At 44.2% G+C, this 24,063-nt stretch overlaps 1 protein-coding gene across 1 annotated transcript; it reads left to right on the top strand.

The window, feature by feature from the left end:
- Positions 1-10: 10 nt before the first annotated feature.
- LOC130485801 (putative bifunctional UDP-N-acetylglucosamine transferase and deubiquitinase ALG13) lies at positions 11-22,516 on the top strand. The gene is made up of 7 exons (XM_056858948.1): positions 11-75; positions 1,352-1,414; positions 2,547-2,715; positions 10,050-10,175; positions 15,312-15,352; positions 16,305-16,488; positions 22,254-22,516. Exons 3-7 carry the CDS (start codon positions 2,550-2,552, stop codon positions 22,514-22,516), a joined length of 780 nt encoding a protein of 259 aa, XP_056714926.1. The 5' UTR covers positions 11-75; positions 1,352-1,414; positions 2,547-2,549.
- Positions 22,517-24,063: the final 1,547 nt, after the last annotated feature.

Below are 24,063 nucleotides of genomic sequence, written 5' to 3'. Positions count from 1 at the left end.
TTTGGCTTGTGTCCTCCAGATCCAGACTGTGAAACTCCAACTGTATTTACTACAGCTGAAGCTGCAACAAACTTGGTAAGTATTTGTCGAGATGATCTGTAGAATTGTTAAAAAATTCTAGAATACAAACAAATGGGGCAGGAAATTTTACATTTTTCAATTTACTTACAAAATTTATATTCCTCCTTTCTGTCCTCACAAGGGCCACCAAGGCGGCTAAAACAAATAAAAACATACACAATAAAACATTTTAAAACCAACCCCCAACAGAAAACAAATAACATAAAAACAATTAAAAACAGGGCTAAAATACAAAGACTTAAAAACAACAATTAATATATCGGTCAGGAAGAAAGGATTACTGAGGGAATGTCAAAGGAAACAAAAAGGCTTCACCTGCGGGCAGGAAATGGCAACAGAGGGGACAGACTAATCTCCCTGGCAAGAGAGTTCCAGAGCTTTGGTGCCATGACCAAGAAGGCCCTCTCCCAGGTTGCTGCCCAATTGAACTCACAAGTTGTGGGCATACGAAGCAGGTCCTCCAGAGATGACCTCAGTGGTCAGGCGGGTTCATAAGGGAGGAGGTGGTCCTTCAGGTACGTCGGTCCCAAACAGTATAGGTTTTTGAAGGTCAGCAGCAGCACCTAGAATTGTGCCCGAAAGCAAATTGGGAACCAGAGTTTTGGTTTCATTCCAATCTAATGTACTCTGTCTGCGTGACCTGCTCAGTACTGTGTTTACTTATATCAGCGCGTGTATGTCGATCTACAGAGTCAAGCTTCCTTTGGATGAGAGAAGTGAAGATTTATAGCTTCATAAGGATTAGCTTTAAGAATAAGCATGTACCACATAGGAGAGGCAAAAAGGCACTCCTAGAAGGCAGGTATCCAGGGAGCAACTTCTGTTTGTCTAGCTCATTTTGTCTGGCTCCTTTCAGCACACATGCTCTTGCTCTCTGTACAATACCGCCCCAGCTGCTTTTTCATAACTCATGCGCTGAGTACTCCTCTCTGATCTGCTTCCTTGCAGGTGAATAACCAATCAAAAGAACATCAGGTCCTTTTTGTCAAATTCTTGCTCTAGGTGACAATTTAGGCAAAACTGAGACCCATTTATAGTAATCAGCCCAACTCACAAAAACATGCTGTTATCAACAGTGTTCCCAGAGAAGAGATTTTAAATTCAAAACCTGTTAAGCATCTTTCTTCCATTGAATAAATATTTATGGATACCAGGTTGAAAGTTGTTTCTCTTAAACTTCTGGTCTTGCAGCTTCATCATATGCTCTTGACTCATACCATCAGCCAGTAGTGGTTTTGCTTTCTAACTATGCTGTGTCTAATCTCTACAGGATGGGGGAACAGGGTCTGTCTCTTCTCAAGAAGGAGTTGCTTCATACAGTTACTCCCAGAAGGTAAACATCCTCCTAGTTTCCTGGGCAGTGTCGCTGGTTAAAGGCTCCTTGACTTCAAAAGGCTCTTCTGTGTTAGAATGAACATGAAATTTCACCTGTACTTCATACCTGGTTCACACATTACTGAATTCACAAGTCAGGTCTGGGGTCTCCAACCTATGTAACAGTCAGAAGCGAGTGGAGGATTCTCTATATTTCCCATGCACAGTACCTGACTTGTTTTAGGACCATGATGCACGTAGAGAAAGGGTTGATCTGTTTTTCTGACCTGAAATGGTATCAGGGGAGGGAATGCTTGGCCTGTGGGGGAAACCTACATGCTCATGGGATGCTCATGGACTTCCCCAGCAGGCCAGATAGTACCTCCTGGGGCCATTCCAAGTCAGGAAAACAGTATGAGGTGGTTCTTCACAGTCCTGTTCCAAATGGAACACTACATGCATAGGAAGTGAGAAGCTACAAATTGCATCTGTCTGTGAACACAGGGTGGGAGCCCGGACTCTGCGGGTGTACTCCATAGTGTGTGAATTAGCAGGCAGTGTTTTCATTCTGTGTGCATGCATGCCTCATTACACGGGAGGCATGATGCAAGTTGTCTCAGGGGACCCCCAACCCAACTTTTGCCAGACGTCTCATGAAACGAAGACTTTGGGCTCGTGAACAATGCACAACTTCTCAGTGGGAGAAGCCAGAGTCCAGTGTTCATGTACACACCTGTGGGGACGGGGCCTATTGATGGAGAGCTAGGATATGGGAAGGGGCTGTTCCCTTCACTCGCCATTGACAGGCTGGGATTTCTTGTAAAGATCTTGCTGTATTAATTCCTTTTTTTTTTAACCATTTGTTGTATCTGCCCAACTTAGTTCAAATTCTGTAATTTAGAGAGAAGACAATTTTGGGGCACAATGATGGAGGATTACAAGCTAGTGGAAAGAGTGGACTGAAACACATTTTTCACAGTTATTTTGAGAGTCCCACAATAACATTAAGCAAGGGCTTGGAGGATTTCCACGGCCAGAAGGGATTTCCACCCTCAGTGTGTGACTTTGCCCCCCAGAAATGCTTACAATGTGTGCTCAATTGTCTCCCCTTTTAAAAAAATCTTTTTGGGCTGGTGGGCTCTCCTTCGCAGGTAATGCTGAATTCTGCCATCATCTCAAACTCTTCCTGTGACAACACAGCTCCAAGCACCGCCTTTTCTTCCAGCTTGGCTGCTACCTCTCAAGTCAGTGGGACCGCCTCTACCCCCCAGAGTGGAGTGCAGCCTATCTTGGTGTCCCCTTCTACCGTGGGAAGGCCAGGTGGAATATTGATTTTATTTCATTTTGCTTTGAAACTCTCCCAAAAACATTTGCAGTGGTTTGATAACAACACATTCCTCTTCTAATGGATCGGGCTTAAAATCTATCCTCACAATCTAATTCCTCCATGAGACAGACTCTTCCCCACCCCTTTTGCCCAAAGGTCTTTGTAGCACTTCCAAAAAGTGTGGATTGGGGCAGGGGGGGGGGACACAGGCCAAAGAGAGAGAGGCAGCATCTCAGTCAGCTGTTTCTTAGCTGCCCTTGGGAAAGTCTTCTGAATCCTCAGAGCCTGGCTGACATGTGGTAACTTTCCACAGAATGAGTAGCTTGTAGCCAGTTGCTTTGCTAGTCATGGCACCCGGACAGAGGAAATAAGCAAGGTGGTTTGGTCCTTACAGGACATGGGCTTGCTCACACTTCCCACTAGGTAGAGGGCTTTATCAGTCAAGACTGGCCTGTGGAGCTGTCCAGCTGGTGTAAAGGACTGTTTGGCATCCACATCCCCTCCAGCAGGAGCTCGGGCTCCAGGTTTTTAGAGGTCTGTTGCAAGGCATCTACATGGGGCCGCCCCATCCTACTTATGCCATCTGGCTACAGCAGAAGAGATGTGTGCTTGTTTGCAGAAGAGGGACCCATTGCGTGCACACAACGTTGCAGGTGTCCAGGCAGTGGGCTCTTGAATGATAAAAAGGATGGCTCTCAAGTTGATGCAAGCAACTGGGTGTGTGCGTGTGGCTTCTTTACCTGCAAGGACAAGTTTTGCCTCAAGATATTAGCTTTACCTCCCCTTTCCAGTTGGTCTTCTGGGTGCCAGGAGGTGGGTTAGGTGCTTTGTAGGGATGGGAAAGGAACTCCCTGCTTCATCAGTTCTACCTGAGTGGTTCAAAAGGGTTCTGTTAGGATGAGGGATGAAGGAGCCTTCTTCAGGTGTGTTTGATTCCCTGTTGGATTGGGAGGGGTGGGGGAACAGATGTCATTCACACACCCTGTGAGGCCAATTCTATTCATTTTCTGGTGCTTGTTTTTCTTTTCCTTTTGTTTTTTGGAACCTTGGGTTTATAAAAGCGGTACCAGCACGTGGCTCACTTTAGATTTGTCTTAATTCATTGTGCCAGTTTTTGCATGTTTAATTTGATGATGATTGTGGGTATTGATGGCATTTTCTGGTTTGTTTGCCATCCCTTCAGGGGCTCAGACTGTTGGGATCTGTAATGGTATTTTAAAGCTAAACTAACTTTTCTGTGCTGCACAAGAGGTGTCCTGCTGGGTAAGACTAGTTCAGCATCCTGTTTCACAGCATCCTGTTTCACACTGTGGCTAACCAGTTCCACTGGATGGCCAGCAACAGGGCGCCAAGGCCAAGGCCTTTCCCAGTGCGGCCTCCTAGTGCTGGCATTCAGAGGTTTAGCTGAGTTGCTTTCTTTATTAAAAAGTGAGAGAATGGCATGAAAACAATATCCATTGGCAATTCGGAGTTTAAGCCCTCTGATTTCCAAAGAGGGGATTAATGTTCCTTCTAGCTATTCATGGGAAGGGGATCCTAAACAATTCCATTCACATCCCAGTAAATGGGAAATTACTCAACAGAATGCATCTGTCAATTTGGAAAAAGGCACACAGGCAGACATCTTTTTTAAAAGACATTTTAAAACTTTCATAAGTGTATTTGCTTTGCATTTCTGGCTACTCCTAGTCAATAGTCATAAAGTGGAAGCCTTGACCATTTCAGTCTGAATGAGTACTTTGAAGATTTCACGATCTTGGCTTCTTGAAGGAGAACCTTCTTCCATCTGAGAGCTAGAAGCAAGTCAACTGATAATCAGTTCTCATGGCCGGTTAATGATATCCCTCTACGGATCTTTGGAGGATCTTATTTAGGGACCTAACATATAATACAAAACATTGTGGCATTCGCCCCCCTCCCCCCATTTCATCTCTCATTCAGCATTTCCTATTGCAGCATTTTGTTAATTTAGGTCATTTCTGTCGCATTGCTAACTCAACAGTGCTCTGTCCAGACCCACCCTGCTTTCCAGGTGCCTCAGCACTATGGCATGGACCATCACAGGAAAGGCTACCAACAGATCTAATAACAATAGAGACATATTCCCTCTAACCACCTGAAGATGAAGGTTGTCCACCAGTACCAGTAGAGCTGTCTCTGTCCTGAATCCAGCTGTTCAATAACCTTGTTTGAAAAAGGGAAAAGGCGAAGCAGGTCTATAATTGTCCAAGATCTGTTTATCTGAGGATGTCTTCTTGAGTAATGACTGCCTTATTCAGGGGGCTCAAACCTCTTCCATCAGAGAGGCATTCATGTTCCTCTGAATGGAAGGACTCAGTGACCCAGCCTGTTAGACTTTGCAAGCCAAGGAGGGCGTGGATGTAAACAGCAAGGAGTGGCTGCCCTTCACACTAGTCAGGGAAGCCAAACTAAATTGAGCCATACAGTTGCAGATAACTCTACCACTTCTTAACTTTGCACCTAGCTGGAATGGATCTTAGAGATTTACTGATGAAAAACCGTGCAGAAAAATCAGAGCTAAAGGCCTGGATCACTGGCATTTGAGGATGTGCTCCTAGGAGCTGACAGTTTCTTAAATAATCTAAATAATTGTGCTGGATATGATGTGGTGGTAGTGGAGAACATAGGTTTCTTTGTCGCCATCACCTCCACCTCATGGGCTTTACAACAAGCTCTATAGTATCAAATTCAGCCCGAGTTTTTCCACCTGTGACATTCTAAACATCTGCTAGCCCATTTTAATACAGTCAACTCTCCTGTGAATGCGGCAGACTGAGATTCTTTTAGAGGGAGGTGTGGAGATGCCAGGAATGACCCTGTCTATCAGCTTGCGGGGGTGGGGGTGGGGGGCTGCCATTGCAGGCTCCTTCCAGACTTTTCAAAGGAACTTTGATTAGGCTACTCAGATCCTTCAGGACTTCTTGGAATCCCTGCCTCTGCTTAGCAACCCTGGGCTTCCTTGGTGGTCTCCCATCCAAATACTGACCAGGGCCAACCCTGCTTAGCTTTTGAGATCTGACAAGAGCAGGCTTACCTTGGCCATCCAGACCAAACGTGCTCAGTGGTGGTGGTGGTGGTGGAGAGTGGTGTCAAGTCACAGCTGACATATGATGACCCCCATAGGCGTTTGAAGGCAAGAGACTAACAGAGGTGGTTTACCATTGTCTGCCTCTGCTTAGTGACCCCACTTGGCTTCCTTGGTGGTCTTCCATCCAAATACTGACCAGGGTCAACCCTGCTTATCTTCTAAGATCTGACGAGATCAGGCTAACCTGGGCCATCCAGGTCAAACCTGCTCCATTCAGAAGACTAAATTTGGCATGTGACCTTTTCATTTGTATTTTCCTCAGTGGCTCCAGCCATTGCATCACACTGGCTTTCTATTTCCATTCAAATGTGAATTTCTGTTCTGTATACCTTAACTATATTTATAATAGCAGAAGCAAATCCTGAATCGTAGTATATCCACTTGCTTTGTTATTCTCAACTGTTTTTTGTGAGTATCACATCAATGGTTTAACCACTTGATGGTGCTATAGTGATTTCATTGTTACATTTATCAAGATTCAGATCTAATAGGCGTGCGTAGGCAAAATAGGGATGGTTGTGAAATCCTATTAGGGTGAATTTTGCAACTAGAATCATAGTCCTCACATCAGGCTTGCGTTTGGAGGAAAATTATCTGTAGGAGGCCTGATAAACAATCCTGGGATGGGTTTGCAATCTTTTATTGTCCTGGGGCCCGTGTCAGTTGTGAACATGTGGGAAATTTTTCTTTAAAGTCCCACAGGTGCACACTTCTGTGCCCCCCCGAATTCAGGTATCCCAGGAAAACCTCACCCATGCACTGCAAAAAAGAAATCAAAACTAAGCAAGAAACCCCTTCAAAATTGTGCTGAAAAGCATATTGTGTGGTGTGGAACTATGGTCTGGAAGAACACGGTGCACTTCCTGCAATATAAGCAAATATAGTAATAGAGTGGCCTTTTAATCAGCCTGAATAACATTTTTGAAGGATCTTTGGCACATCAAGGGCTGCTTCTGACAGTGCTTCTGTTTCATTGAGTTAGAAAAGCTTACCCATGGGACGTACGTTTTTTCTTCCTTTTGTCCATGGACACTGGAGTAACAGGGAGAAACCGTCTTCCTTCAGAGGTACTGCTGATCAAGTTTGTAAAATTGGTTGGTGCAAAGGCCCTTGTTTTTTTTTGTTTTTTTTTTTTTGTGGTGGTGGTGGGAATCCTAACGAGCTGAGCTGAAGGAATCTGCTCATCTCTACAAAATATTTACAGATTGCCATTCATAGTCAATTGAGTTCCCTTGTCACTGCAGTAACAGCCTCCTGTTCCTTCAAGCTTTTTTATCTCCTCTGTCAACAATGAACATATAGCAATTAATTTATTTCCCACATATTGGGTGGTGATCTGCTCATCTCTCAGAGATTGGAAGATGACCTAAGACTAATGTAGCTGCCTTGCTTGTCTTTGAACTCTGGCCGTCTCAACTCCCAGGTTTTATAGTCTAACCGCTGTACAATATAATCATGTTGTGACCATTGAATTTGGTCACATGGTTGATGCTGTGAGCCTGATCAAGTTAAGTTCCCTCCAGTGCACAAAAAAGCACAACGATCTCCCTTCTTGGGGATAACATTTTATCTTCCTGTATATATGAGTGGTGTTGGTAGAAAGTGCTGTCAAGTCACAGCTGCCTTATGATGACCCCATAGGATTTTCAAGGCAAGAGGCATTCAGAGGTGGTTTGCTATTGCCTGCCTCCACGTGGGGCTGAGAGAGTTCTGAGAGAACCGTGACTGGTCCAAGGTCACCCAGCAGCCTTCATGTGGAGGAGTGGGGAATCGAACCCGGTTCTCTAGGTTAGAGTCCGCCGCTCTTAACTACTACACCACGCTGGCTCTCTGTGTGCAGTGTTAGCACTTGCATATACATTGAATCAGATCTTACCCCACTCTCTACTTACAAAAAAAAATTCCACCTGAAAAGCAGGCAAGGCAAGAGATACTCATAATCACAGCTTTTTCTAAAATAAAAATAAAAGCTATAATAAAATAAGCAGTTAATAATAAAATTGGCAAACATGATTACGTGGTTTTAGCTTTGAAAGTGCCCCAGAAAGTAGAACCGTTTTCTCTGTGCACCTGAATGTCCTGAAACTTGGAGACAGCTGGCTCCAGAACTGCAGTGAGGGTAAGGGGGGTGGGGGGAGCCACAGGTATAGTAATCTGGCTAATGAGAAAATTAGGTACCCTGTGTCTTCTGAGCCAGTGCTCTTCCTTGGGGGCAGAATGAAAATCCGCAGAGAGCTTTCATAGCCAATTCTTCAGTAAATGGAGGAAGTTCTCATAGCAAATCTAAATGCTTTCCCCTATTCCCATCTCAAGAGTGCCTTCCCACAAAATTTAGTTAACCAAACCTGCAATGCCAATGAATGGGTAGATTAAATAGTTCTCCAATGCTTACAGATAGAAGGGGATTTTATTTTTTAAATCTCTGTATGCTTCATTCCAAGCAGCTTCTGAGGCAGTTTAATTAAAACAGTCTCCGATGCAAACGATGTGATTTTAAGCTACAATTAAAAACATTATCAATTCACAAAGACATAGGAACCCCCCACACCCCTCGAGGTGGAGACTAAAGCCATTTATGCATAGCTGTTTCCTCGTGGTCACCCTGCCAACTGCTTTGGGGCTTTGCTTTGATTATGCTTGCATCTTCCGACTGTCAGAGGTCGCCTCGCTCTCCCTGGGCGTTTCTACACGTTTTCTGGATGCTGGCTAAACACAAATCCAGAAAACAATGGCAGAACATGCAGAAATGCACAGGGAGAGTGAGGCGACCTCTGAAAGTCAGAAAATGCATGCATAATCAAAGCAAAGCCCCGAAGTCGTTGGAGGGGGTGACGGGGGTGACCGCGAGGAAACCGCCATGCATAAATGGCCTAAGAATACATTTTTAAAAACACTAATCCAGAGGTCTGGTGTTGGCATCTAAAACTGCCCAAGCTGTAGGCATCAGCACTTTTGTTGAGGGAGTTCATTGGTTGATGGCTACTGTGGAACAGGTCTGGTCTCTTACCCCTCGCCTCGGTGGGGGGCACACAGAGTAGGGCCTCTGCAGAAGAACCTGACTGCCATGCTTATTCCTATAGAAGTGTTGGTTATTATACATTACATTTAGCAGAGTAAGTAAGCAAGCAATCTTTTCAACACTCTGGTCCCAGGCAGTTCAATGGCAAGGGCCCAAAATTGGCCCCAGAAGCAAATGGGGACAGCCCATGCTAAACTAGTGAGATATATTTTATTGGGTGTCCTCCTTGCCGCCATCCTTTGCACCAACTGAAGCATTCAGACACTCTTCGAAGATAGCTCTGTAAATTAGAGGCAGTCGCTCAACCTGAGAACAGTTGGGGGATGTGTAGGCAGGCAGGTCCTGCTGTTGGGCGAACGGCCATAGCTGGTGCACCAGCCAGAGTTGGGGAAAGGAACTCTGTGCCACAGAAACCAAAGCCTCCAGCTGTAGGAATGGATAGAATAAGGGCCTCCCCTCCAGCTGTGAACCAGCTCTTTTATTAGGATACACACCTAGGCATGTTGTGTGGAGTTTGTGCAGTCTGCTCTGCCGCCATCTGGAATGCAGCATCTGGTTAAAGTGGGGCAGGAGCAGCATTTGCCTTCTTTTGGGGCAGGGGGCTGTGTAGGTTTTCTGATGAAGGGGAAGGGGCCAGGTTTGGATAACCGCTCTGGCTCTGCCCATTGCAACAGACTGAACGCTGGATTGGGAGGGGGGCAGGATACAGGTGCACTCCCCCTCCCCTCCCCTCCCCTCCCCTCCCCTCCCTCTGTTCATCGCTGCCCTTGTTGGAGCCAGAGGTATGGTTAGTCCAGCTTCTCTGCTTGAAGAGTGGGTGTGAGTGGGGCCGGGGGGAGGGAAGGCTGGAAATCTTGCCCTCAACTAAGGTTGCCAACCTCCAGCTAGTAACTGGAGATCTCTCGCTATTACAACTGATCTCTAGCCGATAGAGTTCAGTTCACCTGGAGAAAATTGCCACTTTGGCAATTGGACTCTATGGCATTGAAGTCCCTCCCCTCCCCAAACCCCACCCTCCTCAAAAACCTCCCGCCAGTGGTGAAGAGGGACTTGCCAACCCTACCCTCAACTAACAAGGCAGGCCTAAGCCTTTCTTGTCACCGTGGGCAACGCATTCTGTGTGAACAGGTTAGGGTCTGTTTTGTAGACTCCAGTGCACTATAATCCTGACTTGATGCTTGTCTGGCTCTTTTCAATAGTTGTCATTCCTTCAGTACCGTACTCATATCAGTCGACTCCCCTTCCTCCTGGCAGTGATGTGGGGGACAATGGAGGTGTAACTCCTCCTTACTCCTGCGACCCAAGTGGTAGTGACCTTCCTAGAGGTAAGTGACTGTTTACCTTGGATCTCCGTGCAGTTTTAAGTGACAGATGTGGAGCTGTTTCTGTGCCTCATAATCAGGCTTCCCTTTCTCCTGTTAATTGTGAAAGACATTTTGTGCATTTCTGGGAGTGGCTGGGGGTAAATATTTTGAATAAATAAAATCCATGAATAAGGGGAGAAAAAGCAGGTGGCCCCTCCACCCGTTGGAGAATGGATAACTTCATCCCCAGTCAAGAATGGGGTTATGTTTGATCTTGATCATTGGAAAATAAAGGTTCAGGAATTGAACAAATGCCAGTATAGTTCCAGTGAATATTCCTGTGAGAAATAACCAGAGCCTCTTTCTCTCCTAACTCACCTTGCAGCATAAATCCACTTGTGTGCAGTTTCAGTTTTCATGCAGTATCCTCAGCTTCAAACTGCCGTTCCTTGTTGGGAAGGATCTGTTAATTCGGTCCCCGTATGCAGGAGGGCCTCTCTGTTCCTATCACCTATCCTATCGGTTCTTGTCACCCCGGTAGAAGACTCCAAAATGTTACTGATACGAAACTAAGTGGTTAATTGAAAGGCACTACACAACAAAAGTAGAACTGTAGACTGAAGCAGATGCACGATAACATGAATACCTATGAAAACACCATGGATACAAAACCAATAATTATGGTTACATAAACTGGGCCAATTCTGGGCCCAAAATGTACTGGATTAACAGGGTGTGGCTTTCCAGTGCCAAGCAAGAACCACCTTTGCAGTCACTAAAACATTGTTCAGTAGTACTTTGATCTTTAATCTTCCAAATAATTCATAATCGATATCAAGCCAACCTTTAGCCTTGACAGCCAACGCTTGGAAAATAACTTCATCTGGATCCGGTAAGCCTGAGTGCCTGGCTTCCTTTGCTACCGAGAGATGATTGACTTGACATTTCCAGCATTCAGATTTATCAGTGTTCAGGAATCTCATTGAACCGTGCCAGAGTCAAATACCAACAACTGCTTGTACTGAGCTTCCTTTAAAGTCAGGCATAAGATACATATTTTGCACCAAGTACTGTTCAAAAATATTTTGTGTGTGTGTGTCGTGAAGTCACCCGTAGGGTTTTCAAGGCAAGAGACATTTGGAAGTGGTTTGCCACTGCCTGCCTCTGTATCACGATCCTGGTGTTCCTTGGAGGTTGACCATCCTTCCAAATACTAACCAGGGCTGACCCTGCTTACCTTCTGAGATTTGAAGAGATCAGGCTAGCCTGGGGCTATCCAGGTCAGGGCACTGTTCAAAATAGCAGTTCCCAAATCACTGGTACAGAAGGCTTGAGAGCCCCTTTTTACAGCCAGGTTGAGGATTAGTTTATATATTTGGAACTTTCCACCTTTCCATACATTTCTCTTTAGAAGACAAACTCCCATTATTTAGTGGTTGTAAAACAAAGTTATTCACTTAAAATAGTGAACCAGTGACAGTGACTAGTCTTGTGATCTCACCCTGGTGATCTCTTCCCATATTATAAATCTACCATCAGTCACCATATCCTTTAATTTTACCAGTGTCGATTGTTCTCATTTATATCACTGATCTTCTCAATTGTGCTGTTAACATTCCAGTAAGAAATAAATGGAGTTGATTCTCTCCATTTTCATTGCAGTGTTGAATCACCCAGCGTTGCACATCAGTTTCTTCTCAGATCTTTAATTTGCCAATTTATGTTGCCTTGCACTCTCATTAACCGTTCTGTTGTTGCGACTGATGCAGACTTTTCTCCCATGGAAGGATCTATTCCAGATTAACTTTTAATCTTTTATGTCTAAAGCTAATTCCATGACTTAACTTACTCCCATGCTGATTTCAGCAGTTAAGATGGAAGGACTTCGTCTAAGTATAGCTTTTCTATCTTGTCAAGATATGGGAGTGTTCAGGAGAAATTGCAACAAGTTTTTGTTCTGACATCCACTGTCATAACCAGAAGCCAGGGAAATGTGGAATCCCTCTTTGAATTGGCTTCTACACTGTAGGTATCTTAACCATAGGGCAATTCCCCAGCCTATTCCAAATTGCTTGCTATTTTTGCTGGCTTTTTAATGACTGAAAGTTCAGTGCCAGAGGAAACCATATATAGAAATAAAGGTGGGACAAATAGTTGCATTGGCTAGTGAGTGACAGTCTGTAGTTTCTCAGGCAGTTGTGATAATTAGTGCTTGAGCCCATTCCCAATAGTACAGTAGGTTTTCCTGGCGGTTTAAGACCAAACCGTGTGATGGTGACTGGAATTCTTGTCTTCACCAAGACGTGTATCGGCAGTTGCTAAGATAATGTCAGTTCATGTTATAGCCAGAAGTTGGACTATTGAAGAAGAGGAGTTGGTTTTTATACCCTGCTTTTCTCTAACAAAAGGAGTCTCAAAGTGGCTTACAATCACCTCCCCCCCCAACAGGCACCTTGTGAGGTAGATGAGGCTGAGAGATTTCTGAGAGAACTGTGACTGGCCCAAGGTCACCCAACAGTCTTCATGTGGAGGAGTGGGGAATCAAACTCGGTTCTCCAGATTAGAGTCTGCTGCTCTTAACCACTATACCACGCTGGTTGACGTACATGAGCTCTAAGGTGGACTAGAAAATTCAGCACTTGTGGCAGAGATAGCACATTATCTCATGTAGAGATTTTCCCATTTGTCTCATTCTGTATACCCTCAAGATGAGAGTTGGATCTAATTCTAGCAAAGAGGTCAGATAACTTGTATTCTGAGATTAACTTGTATTCTAAGATGCTTCCATCACCTTTTAGATAGGTGGGGCCATTTTATCCTATCACAAGGTTTCGTTACATCCCAGAATGAGTCATGTTGGCATCTTGCTAACATCAGCATTATTTATGACATTAACTGCTAATATTACTAGCTAAACTACTTCCTTGAATGACACTGTCTGGGTAGGGTAAGTGCTACACATGTGTAATTTTTAAAAGACAAGTGCCTAACATTCCCCTCAAAATGGAGTTGTTTGCTTCCGTAAACATGCTGGTCTACAGGGCTCGATTAATGTTGTGTCTGAAATTTGTGGGAAATGCAGGAGCTTTTTTTTCTCTCTATTAAGACTTCATTCCTTGTGTACATCTTCAGTGACTTTTCTTCTAATGTTTTTAGGAAGAGAACAGCTCAACTGAGAGCCCTTGTCTCTTTCTACTTGAAGCATCCATTGAAGCTAAGAGTGGGCAGAGAAACACGGAAAAGGCAGTATAGACTTTGAGACTTTTCACATGATTAATCATCCTGAGCTACAAGCTAGGGCAGGTGGACTTCCCGGCTCCTGGTCTTAAATAGGAAATGTTTCCATTCCTCTTTTTAGGTTTTGAATGGTGGACTTTATAACATTATTCATGAATTGGATTCTGCACAGTTTGCCACAGTTACAGTTCCTTCCCCCACCCCAATATTACTGAAGTGTTTGTGTGCCATGCTTTAATAGAACTCTGCAGAAAGGCAATTTTGATGGGTTGATGCATCAAGATGCTTTTGGAGTGGTGGTTTTGTGATGTGTATCTGTATGGCTCACTGAAGCAACAAGGCGTGGCAGGAAATTGCATGGGTGGGAATGCTCTGTGAAAAAAGTTTTTGTTTTAATTCTAAATTCTGCAAGAATGGGAATTCTTGCAGGATTAGAAAACAAGATGGGGTGATTCTGAACTCGCGATTCTGGGAAGAATTTTGGAAGCATGCTTAGTTAAAGCTCAGGTTGTTTCAGTCTCTAGTTTTTCACGTTGATCACATCACCGTGAGTTAGGATTGGTGTTCCATTCAGAATTATGATGCAGAGCAAAATGTTGGCTGCTTAGGTTTCTTACATCAGCTGAGTTGTGACCCTGCTTCTGTGGAGCTTTTAAGTCTGTCTCTTTTCTGGAAACATCTGAGAGCCATTGCTTAAGGCAGGCTCTGTCCTGGATGGCTTCCTAAGAGGACAGCTCACCTGAACAGCAAAACTGCTTGTAATACAGGGGGTTTAACCTGGTGCTTGCACAAAGGCAAGTGAGAGTTGGTTTGTGGCAGCAAGAAGCTTAGTTTGCAGGGAAGCCAGCCGGGCTCGCTCGGTTAACTTCCTCTGATAAGGGTCTGTAGGTTTATACTTGCTGTTTCCAGAGCCAGGACAGTCTGCACATAAAAGCAGGTGCCAGGGGAACACATGTCCCTTTGCAATTGCCCATGTGCCTCTAAAGATGCTTGCTTCATGTATTCAGAGACCTGATAACGTGCTGAGTTAGTCCCAAAAAAAATAAGGTACAAAAACATAAGGTACAAAAACACTGAAGTTGGTACTAGTTTGTAAAAACGTTGCTGCTCATCGGAAGTTTTGCATAATTCAATTTTGGGTGTGTTCTTTCAGTAAGTTTTTTTGTGGTCTTTTATGCATGGCTGTTTCAATTGCCATCACCCCTCCGATGACTTCGGGTCTTTGTTTGGATTATGCATGCCATTTCCAACCGTCTGAGGTCGCCTCGCTCTCCCCCTGCATTTCCTCGCGTTTTGTCCATGTTTTCAAATTCAAGATAAAACCGGTCCCTCAAAACGTGGGGAAATACAGGGGGGGAGCGAGGCGACTTCTGATTGTTGGCATCAGCATGCCTGATCCAAACAAAGACCCTAAATTGTTGGAGGGATGACGGTGAGTGGAACAGCCATGCATAAAAGACCAATATTTGAAAAGCGCCTTTTATCCTACCTGTTTTGTGTTTCTGTCTGAACTGCAGAGTCCTAGTCTGTTACCAAAATGAAGTGCGTGTGAGAGAGATTAGATCAAAATTTAGGTGTCTAACTGGGACACCTGACCAGGAGGTTTTTCATTCTTGAAGATGTCCAGTCTTTGCAGTTTGAATTGCAAAAAGTCTTGAGGCTTTTGATCATATTAATAAGACTGATACCATTCTACAAAATAGAATAAGTTAAATATAATCAAACTAGTTTCAGTTGTTTGTTCAGCAAATAGAGTTTACGTATTTATATATGCATTTGGAAAATCCTATTTGTGTAGAAAAATCTTACTTCCAAATCTCTTGTGCAGGGCTTTCCTGTGCATCCAGACTTTAATCTTTAAAAGTGTTCTTGATTGGACAGTGTAGTAGAAGAATAGTCATTATTTCCTTTTCTTTTCAGATCCAAAGATTGTGCAGTATTATTTCAATTTGGGCTTGCAGGTAAGTGGTGTTCCAAGATCCCTTGGTCGACTCTTTGGGGGAGACTTGTCATCCCCTTCAGAGTCCACAGCTGTTCTTCGCGGCTGAGGCGCTCTGGTGATCTGTTTGGACTGTTGCTTGTGTTTGTACTCGGGCAGCTAAAACCCAAACCTAGACCTTTGGCAAAAGACCTGGGCCAGGGAATCCTGGCTCTGCTGAATTTTTTTTTTTTAAATGAACTGCTGCTTTTTGTGCTTTGGGCCCCTGGATGATTTAACTCCCTTGGAATTCAGAGAGATGTATCTGCCACTCCCAAGTCAAAAAAAGGGACAGAATATCATGAGTATCCTGATGGATCACACCCCAAAGTCCCATCTAGTCAAATGTTTCCTGCAGTGGCCCCAATTTGATCCCAATGGAAAGTTTGCAAGTAGAACATGGGGGCCAAAGCTTCCTCTGTTGTCCCCAATGATTGGCGTGCAGAGGTACACTGCCTCTGAACATGGGGGTGCCATTTTGTCATCTGATAGTGTGTGGCCTCTTCATGTGTGGCCAAATGAAATTAAATACTCCATCGAGCACTCCGTCCACTTTAACAAAGGGGGAAACAGTGTGCAACCCCCCCATTGGTTTGCAGGAGCAGTTGAGTGACTCTTCAGAGACATCACAGAATATGGGTTGGATCCAGATGAATTTCCCCTCAGCAGAATGGAACTTTCCCGCCTCTCCTCTCCCACAGCAACCCACAAATCTCCACAAACTGCTGCTCCTGGGGGGGTAGGAGACTCTGGAGAATAGCACAAGGCTGGGGGAGGGGATCTGCAACAGAAAGGGGGAGAATCAGTTGAAATTAGTCTGGATCCAACCCCACATCTCCACTGTGAAGCAAAACTCGCTGGACTTCATTATCTCCTGTTTCATTAGACTGCCCTAAATGCACATTAATGCAAACCTTTTCCCCTTCCCTGGCAAGTATTATCACCAGACCTGTTGGAACCCTATGATGTATGTCCAGCCAGTGCCGCAGTCCCCACACATGGAAGCTTACCAGGCATACACAGAGCCTGTCCCTGTCCCAGATCAGTCGGTGGCACCAGCATACCCTGAAGCTGGGAGGAGCGATGTGCGCCAGGTTCCTGCAGACGCTTCAGCAAATGGTTAGTATCTGGATTGAATAGAAGATTACATATTGCTTCCTTTTTTTTTTGGTACAGCAAATGTACTTCCTTTGGTGTATTTAAGTGCTTCTGGCTTCAGTGGTTTTGGCTCAACTGAAGTTACATGGTGTGACACAGCAGAGGAGGGGTTTTGATCTGCATCCTGGCATATTAGGGATTACTGGTAACTTGGACTAAAATGAAATTCAAAGAAACCTTGTGGTATCTTTAAAGACTGGAAGAAAAAAGAGGGGAATAAAACCCAACCTGAAAACAGAAGCTGGGTACCCAAGGTTGGGTAGAAAGAATATATATGTGTGTATATAATACTAAAAATATAATTTATTAGAAGTGCTATGTAAAGGTTAAAAATATTTAAAAACATTAAAATAGCACGATGGCATTTCCTAGGGTTGATAACTGTAACCACATACCAAACGCGTTTCGGCCTATTGGGCCTTCATCAGTGGTTAATTAAAACACATGTTAAGCCTGCACACATTTACAGAAATAAATACATACATACATACATACATACATACATACATACATACATACATACATACATATACAAACAGTTCAAACCCAACCAGGCATGTGTATAGGTTGTAAAATCTATTACCAATTACTTAAACATCTGGTCAGGTTGGTTCTAGCTGTAATACTGGTTAGTATATGTCTCTGATATATGATGTGTGCAGTCACTGCTCTACTAGGTTGATACCTGCCCACGTAGTATATGAGAGACATAGTATATGAGAGACATATACTAACCAGTCTTACAACTAGAATCAATCTGATCAGATTTTTGAGTAATTGGTGATAGATTTTACAACCTATACACATGCCTGGTTGGGTTTGAACTGTTTGTATATGTATTTATTTATTTCTGTAAATGTGTGCAGGCTTAACACATCTTTAAAGACTGACAGATTTATTATGGCATGTTGATGGATGTTTGGAGTGGGGCCATGGCTCAGTGGTCGAGCATCTGCTTTGCATGCAGAAGGTCCCAGGTTCAATTCCTGCGTTGCTTGTTAAAACCTTGTCAGATCTTGGAAGCTAAGCAGGGTCATCCGTGATCAGTATTTGGTAAGGGAGACCACCAAGGAAGTCCAGGGTTTCTGTACAGAGGCAGGCAATGGCCAAACCACCTCTGAACGTCTCTTGACTTATGGGGTCACCATAAGTCAGTTGTGATTTGACAGCAAAAAAAAAGATGTAGGTAATGGAAAGACCTCTGCCTGAGACCCTTGAGAGCCACTGCCAGTCTAAGTAGATAATACTGACCTTGATTGAGGGATGGTCTGATACAGTTAAGGCAGCTTCATGTGTTCATGGATTAGAACCCACTTCATCATATACATGAAGTTATACAGTTGGCAGATAAATATACTAAAAATATAGGAGAAAAAAATGTAAACAGTGGGGACAGCTGGAGATGAAATGCACAAAGTGTGATCTGTAAGGAATAAGTGTACCCAGAATAAGAGCAGTGGCCATTACACCAACAACAATAGGGATAAGAAGTCTTGAAGGATTGACTGTGTGTGTGTATGTGTGTTTGCCATCAAGTCACAGCCGACTGATGGAGACTCAAAGAGTTTTCAAGGCAAGAGACATTTGTTGGTGATTTGCCCTTGCTGCCCTCACGTCACGCCCCTGGTATTCCTTGGAGATCTCCCATTCAAATACTTGCCAGAGTCAAGGCTGAGAGTGTGTGACTGGCCCAAGGTCACCCAGCAGGTTTCCATGGCAGAGTGGGGATTAGGAGTCGGGTTTCCCAGATCCTAGTCCACCTTAACCACTATACCAGGGGTGGGGAACCTTTTTTCCACCAAGGCCATTTGGATATTTGTAACATTATTCACGGGCCGTACAAAATTATCAACTTAAAAATTAGTTTCTTGGGCGGTCCTAGCTGCCCCATAGCTAATGACTCTTCTGCAAGGGAAAAAAAGGTTCCTTTTCTCTGCAAAACAAACTCACATCCGCCTTGAATCGAGGCTATTCCTGTCCGCGGAAGGGGGCGGATCACCAGTCTTAGATCCTTCGGAGCTAGAGATCTTCCAGGACCCATGAAGGGCCAGACCAAATGACTTTGCGGGCCTTAAACGGCCCCCAGGCCTGACTTCCCCACCCCTGCACTATACCATGCTGGCTCTCTAAAAGATTGACTAATTCGACTAATATGGTTGCTGTTGTGTGAGAGAAGAAACCTTTATCATGTTTGAGGTCTTGGATAGTTTCAGGTGTCCTGAACAAATTATGACTTATCAATACCACGCTGGAGTTGCCATACTGTGAAGTTGCTTTGGTGGATTTTCATGGTGACTTTAAGGTTAGCAAAAGTGTGTCCTTGGGGGCTAACATATTCTATCTCTGGCTTGTGGATGTTGCTGTGTGCTGGCTGTTTGGTGTCCTCTTGTTCTTTGGGCTTAGACTGACTTACATGTGCTGTGTGGGCAGCAGAAGAGCATTGTTGGCTTGCATGGCTTTGAATGTCCCCTGTACTGAGTACCCATGTTTGAGGCTCTGCATAGAAATGTCCGACTGCCTCATGCATCTCCCTGTCTGGGACAGACCCCTTCCACACACACACACACAGATACACACACCCTGTTGGCAGAGTCTGCCTGTCTGAGTGCAGAGAGAGATCTCTGTACCAATTGAGGGTACACCGTGCACCTGAAGCGGGCTTTACGCCATCATGAATCTGTTAGTATTTTGCCGGCTACAAGGCATCATTGTGTTGTTCTAACAGAATAATATGGTGGTCCCTCTGGAATTTGTGAACACAACTTAAAACGGGAGTTTTAATTTACTCCAGGTTGACAACTGGAACTAAATTGCACCGTTTATGTGCTTTATAAATCAGCAGTGCCTCTTGGGCCAGCCTAGCCTTCTTTTTTGGAGTCAATTTGGCAGTATTTTCAGGAGAGGCAAAATGAGACACTTTTGTGTGTGTAGGCTTTCAAGGACCCTTTGGTACCTGCTGATAAAGCACATGAAGAGCTAGCCAGAGACAAGGTGAGGCCGTGGTTCTCAGATGGTTCTGAGGGATGGCAGCCACTCTGATTACACCTTGCTCAGAAACCAAAGCTTATTTATATATTTAAAACATTTATTTCTATCCGATCAGGGTCCCCAAGGCAGTGCATGTAAGAACATTAAAACATTTGAACAATAAAAACAACATTTAAAATGATAAAACATTAAAATAAATAATCAATAAAACACCTAAACATATAAAAGACATCACCAAAACCAGGGAGGAAGGCCAATAACAATTATTGGGGTATGCCATATGAAACAAAAAGTCTTCACCCACAAGTGGAAGCACCGATAGTTGGAGACAGCCGAATCTCCTTGGGAAAAGTGTTCCAATGTTTTGGTGCCTTAACCGAGAAGGCCCTTTCTAGGTCTAGAGTTGCTACCCATCCAGCCTCAGATGGCAGGGACAACCAAAGCAGGGCCTCTGAAGAAGACCAGCTTGGAAGGCTTTAAGAGGGGAGTGGACATGTTCATGGAGGAGAGGAGCTATCCGTGGCTACCAGTCATGATGCATACCCATTTTCTCTAGTATCAGAGGAGCATGCCTGTTATATTAGGTGCTGAGGAACACAGGCAGGATAATGCTGCTGCAGTCATCTTATTTGTGGGCTTCCTAGGGGCACCTGGTTGGCCACTGTGTGAACAGAGTGCTGGACGATGGGCCTTGGTCTGATTCAGCAGGGCTTTTCTTATATTCTTGTGACCGGAGTGAATTGGTAGGTTCATATGTGAGAAGGCGGTCCTTCAGATATGTTGGTCCCAGGCCATGCAGGGCTTTAAAGACTAATACCAGCACCTTGAATTGAGCCTAGAAGCAAATAGGAAGGCTTCCTTTTCCATTCCCCAGGCATATTTCTGCCATCTCTTTAGGGAATCTAGAACCTTTAAACAAAGTGTGGCAAGTCATTCATGTGCCATGACTTCACGAGAGTTCAGGAAGCCCTATGGCACATGCATGGCTTGCTGCACTATGTCTAAAGATTCCTGAGGAATGGAGAGAGGAAGGGCCTTAGCTACTCTGGATCCTGTCCAGATGTGGGGGAGGGAAGAGGCAGCTACTAGAGGGCGGTTTGTGGCCTTAGTTGATACCCTCTTGTTCAACAGCAACTGGGTTGACCCAAGATATTTTTGTGCCAAAATTTGAATAGTATCTCTTTCTCCACCCTGATTCACACACTTGTTTCCCAATAGACAACAAAAGGCACAAGCTACTAGGAAGTTCTCCTGTGTAAAGTCATTGCAGTGAAGGACAGCTGCTCAAGATCCGCTTGTGCAGGAGAGCTTTTTTCCAACATGGGTGAATCACTGTTTATCCCCCCCCCCATTTCCCTCTCTACTCTCTTGGCTCTTCCTTGAACAACTTGTTCTGGTATCATAGAACTGCACATGACTCAGTTTTCTTCAAGGTTGTGTGTCTCTGTTGACTCTGAGCAGCTGAAATTTTGATCAGAAATCTACTGTGTGCACGCTGATCTTTCCTCTGGTGGGCCATTTTTCTTATCAAAATTGTCCTCTCTAAGCTTGTTTTTAGCCCACAGAAGAAAACAGATATATGTGTTCATATCTTTCCCCCCCTGTGGGAAGGAAAAACTGCTTTAAGGGAGTTATTTTGATAAGGAGAATATCCCTTAGGGGAAGAGGTCAGCACCCTTCCCTCTGCGTAAAATGTGTGATTCAAATCGCTGCTTCCCATAGTGGGTTAGGATGGAGGAAAAAAACATCACGCCTCCGAGCACCATGACTGGTTTGATCCTTCGAGGTCTCTTCCACTTTAGTGCACATGAAACGGAATGTTTGCAGCGTAAAACCCATTGAGTTATGTAGCTGCTTGTAAAGTAGTAGCTTTGTGAATTATTTTTTAGCAATCGCTGTGGTCTAATTGCATGGTTTAATGAGAGTTATACACACAATAAGGCTTATGCCTGGCTCAGCACCTATTGCTAGGCATTCATTTACCACCAATTTTGAAAGGAATGATTGCTAAAATTTATCAGCTGCACAAATTGACAGCATTGCGTAGCACATTGATTGGTATATCAATCTGTTAAAGTTTAAATTGATTAATCAGGGCCAGTTTTAATCATTGGGGTTGATTGTTTAGGGCATACTGTCTTTTGAAGGGTTTTTGTTCGTTGTGGTAAACACATGAAGCTGCTTTTTCCTGAGTCAGACCATTAGTTTTTCTAGGTGAGTGTGGTCTACTCTTGACTAGCAACAACTCTCCAGGGTCTCTGGTGAAAATCTCTCTCATCAGCTACAGCCTGAGCCTTTTAACTGGACGTGCTGGGGACTGAATCCCGGGCTTTCTCATGCAAAGCAGATGCTCTGCCACTGAGTCACAGCCCCTCCCTGAATTATTTTTCTGTAATATGGAGTATAAAAACAAAATATTTGAAAAGGCCTCTTCTAGCAATGCCTGGTAGTTTTTTCTTCTTCTTAGATTGGTAAAATCTCCACTTCTTTCCATGTCTCACAAAGGCATCTATAATGAGGCTTTGTTAATATGCAAATGGATTTAATTAGTTGAAAGGCAGGTGATTAATCAACTAAAAGCTCTTTAATCAGTTGACGGCTCTGGCAAGCCTAGTCAGATTAAGAACAGCTTTCCATGTTTTTTCTTTAGTTACTGGCCTTTAAAAGAAAGAAGAGAGGGTTTGACAAATTGGCTAACGTGCTGTCTAATGGCTTAAGCAAACCTTTCCCCCCCTCAGGTATTGGAGAGCCACCTCCTTCCCATGGTGCCGTTTATTATCCGGTGGTAACAGATCCCTACAGCCAGCCGACTCCGCCTAGTTTTGACGCTTGTCTCCCCGTAGCTCCTGCCTACCACTACATCAGCCCCTGGTATCCAGTGAATCTACCCTATGGGAATTCCTCACGAATCCACAATGCCGTGAATCCGGGCCACTTTCACCAAGTTGGTTATGTCGCCTCTTCAAATCCTGCACCGCATTATGTAGCTCAAAGTATGTAGAACAGGGAGGATTGGATCACTAAATTATTCCTGGTTTGCTTGCTTTCCCCCCACCATAGTTGTTTCCTTCACAAGATGCTTTGGTTTGATTTTTCACTTTTTTTGAAACATAACATGTTGATTTGTAAATGGTGGGGGAGTGTGTTTAATACTTTACTAGCATGTATATAGGACACTGTGTGAAATTAAACTTTCATGTATGATAACTAGCTGCTGCTGAAGCAAAACCAAAACCATATTTTGTGGCTTTTCTGAGAGCCGAAGGACATCAAAAGGGTTGGCTGACATGTTTTCTTAATCCAAAATATCTCGGTATTGTGCAAAGCTGATCACTTTTTGTATTCCAGCAGTTTAAGTATAATTCTGGTACATCTCTCCGTTTGCCCCTTTCATTGAGCGAACAGAAGATTCTTGGAAGTTGGAGGACGGTCATTGCCAGGACTCTCTAAACAAAATGTAACCCACCTGGCATATTACTCTGTGGAGCTCTCTCTCACTTTAATGTGGCCTTTTTTTGAAGTGTGTGTGTGGTGGGGGAATGGTCTCTGGCTGTGTTCTATGCTGCTGAAGTCTGTCATCTGTGTGACTTTGTAAAAGATGCTTTTGCACTTATGGTTTCCATGGAACGGTTGGGGTTTAACTGGGCACGAGCTACACTAAATAAACAAAAAAACAACAACACCCTAACCACAGTCTTTTTTCATCTGTCATTCATTGAGCAAAGGTGGTGGTCTCTGTATCATGGGGAAGAGAATCATGAGTTATAGAGCATCCCTGTTTTAGAAAGTAGTGAAGTGCCTGGGAGCTGGACCAAGTGGCTGAAATTTTGTGTCTGCTCTAATAGCTTTGTTCACTTTTTTTTTTTGGTGTAACGCAACAAAGTGGATGAAATAGAGCACTGCCTTTGCATATCTCAGCAATCCTGGGACATTTACATGCCTATGTGAGCTCACCAGAAAAACTTTACCAGGCCAGTCGGATGCATGACTGGTGGTAGGTTAGATATATACGTGCCGGCACAGTGGTCCTCCAGGCTACACTGAGATGAATCAAGCTAGATTAAGAAAACACTGGCCAGGTGGGTCATTGCATGTGCAGATTTTGATGTCATGTTTCCATTATGCCTTTCCTGCATTCATTTAGATAATTTCAGTCTAAGGCCTTTTATTGCACGGCTGCTTCACTCACTGCCACCCCTCCAACGACTTCGGGTCTTTGTGTTGATTATGCATGCCGTTTCCGACCGTCAGAGGTCACCTTGTTCTTCCCCTGTGTTTCCCTGGTTCTTGGTCGCGTTTTCAAATTTGAGATAAAACAGCTCCCTCAAAACGCAGGGAAACACAGAGGGAGAGCGAGGCGATCTCTGATGGTCGGAAACAGCATGCATAATCAACACAAAGACCCGAAGTCATTGGAGGGGTGGCAGTGAGTGAAATAGCCGTGCATAAAAGACCTAAATTGCCTAAAGGTGAATGTTCCTTCCTCTTGGGCAAACTTCATGACTTCCACAAGCTTTTACTACTTCCTGTAAACCTGGTCAACCATGC

This window comes from Euleptes europaea, chromosome 13, assembly GCF_029931775.1.
Source record: "Euleptes europaea isolate rEulEur1 chromosome 13, rEulEur1.hap1, whole genome shotgun sequence".
Lineage (NCBI taxonomy): Eukaryota > Metazoa > Chordata > Lepidosauria > Squamata > Sphaerodactylidae > Euleptes > Euleptes europaea.
This window is presented reverse-complemented; position numbering and strand designations above follow the sequence as displayed.

Coding starts and splice junctions, on each gene's coding strand:
- LOC130485801 (XM_056858948.1), top strand. CDS start 2,550: ATGCTGAATTCTGCCATCATCTCAAACTCTTCCTGTGACAACACAGCT. Junction 2,716..10,049: donor TTCTACCGTGGGAAGGCCAG/GTGGAATATTGA, acceptor TCTTTTCAATAG/TTGTCATTCCTTCAGTACCG. Junction 10,176..15,311: donor TGGTAGTGACCTTCCTAGAG/GTAAGTGACTGT, acceptor TTTTCTTTTCAG/ATCCAAAGATTGTGCAGTAT.